The sequence below is a fragment of the Sinocyclocheilus anshuiensis genome, unplaced genomic scaffold, assembly GCF_001515605.1.
Source record: "Sinocyclocheilus anshuiensis isolate Anshui unplaced genomic scaffold, SAMN03320099.WGS_v1.1 scaffold997, whole genome shotgun sequence".
Classification (NCBI taxonomy): domain Eukaryota; kingdom Metazoa; phylum Chordata; class Actinopteri; order Cypriniformes; family Cyprinidae; genus Sinocyclocheilus; species Sinocyclocheilus anshuiensis.
In genome coordinates, this window is record NW_015555715.1 from 3,715,919 (window position 1) to 3,721,949 (window position 6,031).

The 6,031-nt window shown below is 37.0% G+C and overlaps 1 protein-coding gene across 2 annotated transcripts in view; it reads left to right on the forward strand.

Annotated features, from left to right (window-relative positions):
- LOC107672281 (N-terminal EF-hand calcium-binding protein 2-like) overlaps positions 1 to 6,031 on the forward strand; it is a 104,042-nt gene that overhangs the window by 75,038 nt on the left and 22,973 nt on the right. For both annotated transcript variants that reach the window (XM_016465413.1, XM_016465414.1), the window contains exons 6-7: positions 2,279 to 2,415; positions 2,822 to 2,946. In XM_016465413.1, the coding sequence (XP_016320899.1) occupies positions 2,279 to 2,415; positions 2,822 to 2,946 (262 nt within the window). The remainder of the gene's footprint in view (positions 1 to 2,278; positions 2,416 to 2,821; positions 2,947 to 6,031) is intronic.

Here is a 6,031-nt window from a genome sequence, read left to right on the forward strand (position 1 = left end):
CTGCTGTGAGAAAAGGCTATAAACGATCGGCCACCTGCAGGATCCTCACATGCGATAGCCTAGTAGCCGGGACAACGTCTTTATATTTACAGAAGTGACGTAATGTGCCAGTGCCATGCTCGAATTTCCCGCGAAAACCTACCCGTACCACTCAAATCAGAAAACATCATTAACCATCATTAAACTAACCATTGTGAAACAGGCTAAAGTAAGGTGATAGTTTTGAACACTGGCTGGTTATGTACTTGCTCAAATCTGGATTTCGGATCATTTTTAACCAAAAAAAGTTACGGACTGCAGTGTTAACCAACAAAAGATGTTAAATAAATATGTTAAGTAAACCCACTGTATCTGAAAAAATTAGTTTACTTTGTATCTCTTTCATATTTGTCTTATTGTCTTATTCTGCTTCTTTTTCAAAAATTATAAATTATATATATTATATATGAACAACTATAATTTGTATAAGTTACTCCCTTTTCACTACTGTTAAAGGGATAGTTCAATTAAAAAAATAAAATTGTCATAATTTATTATAGTTTTTCCAAATTCAATCCTTGATTCAAATTTCTCATAAGCTTAATAATTGATTTGGTCTAAAGAGAGAAGAATTAATGACTATTTTTGTTTGTAGACTACATATAAAATATCTACCAAAATAAATGTTGGTAACTGCAGTTTGACTAAAAGTAATGAAATGCAAAAATGCAATGACTTTTCGTCAACTAAAACTATGAAAGACTCAAATGACTAAAATGTGACTAAGACGATTAAGCATTTTCGTCTCAAGATAAAGACTAAATCAAAAATGCCTGTCAAAATTAACACTGGAACGTTGAAGTGCATCCCTAGCCTGAAAATTCTGTCATCGTTTACTCGCCCTCATGTCGTTTCAGACCTGTACGACTTTCTTTCTTCTGTGGAACACAAAATATGATCAACATATGATATTTTAAGAACTAATATGATATTCATAAACTATATTTTTGTCAATTTTATAGGGGTTGTCCATTTTATAGTGTGGTCCAAAACAACATACCTCTGTGGAACACAAAAGAAGTCATACAGATTTGGAAAAACATGAGGTTGAGTAAATTATGAAATATAATTTCTGGTTTAACTATCCCTTTAAGCCATAGATCAAACCTGCAAGCTTTTCATTTCCAGCCCTTAAATTTAACTACTAGGCAACACAACCCCACACTTCACCCCTCTCCTTCACCCACTTACTTTGTTTTCTTGGACTGACGGAGCACTACAGGGTTTATTACTCCTTCTGTTATGGTCTTTTATACACAGTCATCCTAAGTCTGCATGGCAATGCGGCATCATTTATGAGATACCTTACAGAGGCCAGCACTGCAGTCCAATTTTACTCCCTTGCCAATGCTGCCTTTCCATTTGAATATTCAATTGCGATCAGTAGTGAAGGCCAGGGTTGGTTAAAATGCTGACCATGACGATCTTTCTGCAAATCAGTGCATAATATCAGTGCCAATGGACAATGACTGAGCAAGTGAAAGACTAGTTGTTTACTTGCTTTTGTTTTTTTTACAATGGCCAGGATTTCAGTCTGGCTGCTGTGCAAGAGAACTGCTTTATTGTGGGTTTTTTGCCATCCCGATGATATCAAGATAGGACAACGATCAAGAATATATGAGGAAATTGCAAAATAAGATGAGACATTTGTGGTTGAGAGATTGTAAATCTCTAACTGAGACTCCACAGTGGCTACTGCGAGCGTTTGACAGAATCCATGTGTTTATATGTGCAACAATAATGATTAAAGTTCAGCAACTAAAGTTGCTTAAAGTTAAACTAAAGCGGCTTCAGGTCCATTATCCTTTAACACCTTCACAGTGTATTTCTTTCAATACAACACCCTTGTGTGACATTATGCCTCTACGGTGTAAAACAGCCCTTGAGTGTTTGGGGAAGCGGTCAAAATGTCACCAGATCAATGAGTGTTGTCTCCTCTAATGTCCAATACCATTGCGAGCTTTCAGAACTTAACTCGCCCTAAGCTTTTACTTTCATGAACCGCATCTTGTTTTTCTTGTTTCTTTGAGCTCATTCCAGATATGTTTATCCGCTGGGTCCCTCTGGAGATTTGCACCTCTGGATGTTTTACTTAAAGCTGGAGCAAAGTTCACTAGAGTTTCTCAAACAGAACTTCATCAAATATACATGCTTAAGATCCTCAGAAAAGTGCTGATGTGCTCTTATCTGTCTGGCTTCTCTCCTCTTCCTCTCTCTTTTTCTCTCTCACTCGCTGTAGGTATATGAACGTGGAACTAATGTTGAGCAGTTTGTGACCCGCTTCCTGTTGAAGGAATCAGCCAGTCAGATCCAGTCTCTGCTGAACTCTGTAGAGAGTGCTGTGGATGCCATTGATGAGCAGCATTCATCAGTGGGGTGAGAAATAGAGCATGTCCTATCATGACCCAAAGCATGTGTTCCACAGTTTCATCAACATACATGTCCATTAGGATATGAATATATCCATAACTTAAGTAGACTTTCAATTTAGCAAATGCTTCATGATTACAGTACAGTAATTGTAGGATTTAAATGGCTTGTGGACAATAATAATAGAGCAGTTTTAGGATCTCACATGGGTATGGGATAGAAAATGGATCCTTTGTTGTAGCAGTCTATATAATTGATTATTGGGCTGCAATCATATATTTGAAAAGGATTTGCTTAAGTTAAATAAAAAAAGATGACTAGTAAAATCACTAAAATTAAATAATTAGCTGATTTCAGTTAAACAATTTAATCATCTGTATTCCTTGTTCTTGATCTCCCTGTTATGACCTAGATCCTACCCTAGTAAGACCAGCCCACGCGTCCCAGATAGGCGCTATGAGGCCCCAGTGCCAGATTATCCTCCCAACAACAGAGTCAGTGCAAAGGAGAGCATGAGGAACATCAACACAGGTGCAGGTAAGGTGATCACATCTGTTTCCAGCTATTTCCAACACATTTGAAAAACTTTCAAGTTACAGTCAATCATGAACACGCAATTGTTTCCAAAAGACAATTAAAGGGGTCATATGATGCGATTTCAATTTTTCCTTTCTCTTTGAAGTGTTACAAGCTCTTGGTGCATAAAGAAGATCTGTAAAGTTGCAAAGACTAAAGTCTCAAATCCAAAGAGATATTCTTTATAAAAGTTAAGAGTCAGCCACGCCTACCTAAAATGGCTCGTTCTAACACGCCCCCACATGTCTACATCACAATGTGGGAAGATTTGCATAACGCCACCCAAATGTTCACGCAAAGAAAGAAGGCATAACTTTTATTTCCGCTGTAGTATTGTTGTTGCTGCCGCCATGTCGTGAAGGCGCTGTGTGTTTCGTTGTGAAAGCGAAACTACTTTGTTTGGTCTTCCAAAAGAGGACGATATCCGCTTCGTCATGCCTAGAGCTGATCCGTGCTGGTCGCTGAGGAAATACATCAACTTCACGCTGTGGATCGCCGGATCGGCTTTCACCGTGGACGAAGCGGAGTCCAGCCCGGGGTCGTCACATGTGGTTGCCGCAAGCCCGCCGGCCTCCACTCACTCAAGCCCGCCGGCCATTCCTCACTCTAGCCCGCCGTGTGTTTCGTTGTGAAAGCGAAACTACTTTGTTTGGTCTTCCAAAAGAGGACACGACTAGAAATCAGTGGTTAAGTTGTATTTACAACACTGTTCCAGAACAGTTCAACCCAAATATTCAGATGTGTCCAGTGCATTTTATGGAGGACTGTTTCCTGATCCTGGGAGAGTAGACTACAATGCCGGTTGTTCTGACTCACAGACTGTAAGTACGTTTTCATTTAAAGGATTTGCCACTGACGATTCAAACGTGAGTTTTGAGCAGTGTAGAGTAGCGCTTGTTGTTTGTCATTTCTCTGATCACAAATGCTGACATGGTTTTATGTTTACGCGGCGTGATGCAACGCAACATGGAAAAAGACAGTATAAGTCATTATAATCTGTAATTATGTCCCCACTGGATGCAACAAATGCCTAGTTTATAATGGGTTTTAATGTTTTTGTTTCGTCGCTCTGGCCAGGACACTGCAGCACAGGGGTGTAACATTTCCGTCACACGCTCGAGGTATTCGGCCAATCACAACGCACTGGATAGCTGGCCAATCACAGCACACCTCGCTTTTCAGACCGATGAGCTTTGTAAAAATCGATGCGTTTCAGAAAGGCGGGGCATAGAGGAGAAACAATAATGTACAGTATGTGGAAAATAATGTGTTTTTTGAACCTTAAACCGCATAAACACATTTTATTACACCAAATACACAAAATAATGTTCTTTTTAGCAACATCATATGACCCCTTTAAAAAAAAAGAAGAAAAAGCTTGTATATGTGTTTTTGTGGAGTATAATATTTGATACAACAGACTTTTATGGCTCATACAGTCAAGCAAAACATATAATGCAATGAAATACAATGATAATTGAGAGATGTACAAATAAGCATTCCTCAATAGCCTGATGCATCATATTTGATACTCACTTTTTAACATGAATTTTGTGAAGTGATGTATGGATAATCAAGTACACCTAAGTTGATTCAGACCAGTAAGTGTTCATCTTGAAATATAACCTTACTATATAACCTTAATATAACAATAAAGGTTATTCTTATGTTTACTTTAAAAACCAGTACAATTTTCACAGCAGAAAATACATGTGTACCACAACCTGGTAGACAGTTTTACCATTATATTAAAAGGTCTTTTACTTGCTAAAAAAAAGTCTAAACCACTGTATCAGTCAGATGACAGAAAGCATGTAGAATATTGTGTACAAGTTTTTGATCATGTTAATAATTTAGAGGCCTTAAAAACTTGTGTATCAAATATGATACAGTAAGTTTTATAGGGTTAAGTATGTACTTATGCAGTAGATGCGTTACAAGAATTCAAGCCTGAAATAATGTAAATCTGGAAAAACCCGGTAGCACAAACCTTACAAAAGTTACTTTTACGTAATGAATCCACTTATGATTCCAAGCATTAGCATAAATGCACAATGCATCTGTTTATATGAGCAGAGCCAGCTGTGATGAGACATTTTGAACAGGGTTATGATGAAATGGTTGGTTCTTATTTCATACGCCTGAGAGTTCTTTTCCAAGAAACCTCTCATTTTTGTCATTTACATAAGCTCTGTTCCAAACCCTAGCGAGCTGTCTTGCTGTTTACTACTTGCACAGAGAGCTGCCTTCTACAGCGGAATAGGCATAAAAATACAAAAATGTTTAAGAACTTTATTATACAGTTTAAAAGTTTGGGGTCGATAAGATTTTTAAATTTCATGCTCACCAAGGTTGCATTTATTTATGCATTAATTATTTAGCAAAAATGCAGTACAAACAGTAATAGTGTGACATTATTACAAATTTAAAATAGCTGTTTATTAATATTTTGTAAAAATGTAATGGCAAATGATGGCAAAGCTGAATTTTCAGCAGCCATTACTTCAGTATTCAATGTCACATAATCCTTCAGAAATCATTCTAATATTCTGATTTGGGGCTCAACAAACATTTCAACATTCAAAAAACAGCATTTATTTGAAATAGAAATCTTTACTAACTTTCTAAACCTCTTTACTGTCTCTTTTTATCCTTCTTTTCTGAATAAATGTATAAATGTCTTTAAAAAAAATAAATAAATCATACTGACCCCAAACTTTTGAACAGTAGCACACATAAATACTGGGTAAAATAATATTTTTTTATATATTATACTGTTTACATATCACACAAAGTATTATTATCAATACTTTTTAAAATTAAAGGGGTGGTTCAGTGGTTGTTTTCTAGGCTTGATTGTGTTTATGGGGTGCAGTCTAACATGTGTTAACGCTTCGTTTTTTTAAAAACGCATTATTTTTCACATAATTTACCTTTATTCCACACCGCTCTGTCCCTTCTCTGAGAAACACGCTGATCATTTCCTTCTTTTATGAAGCCCCTCCCTCAGAAATAGGCGATGGGCTCTGATTGGTTAGCTAGCCCA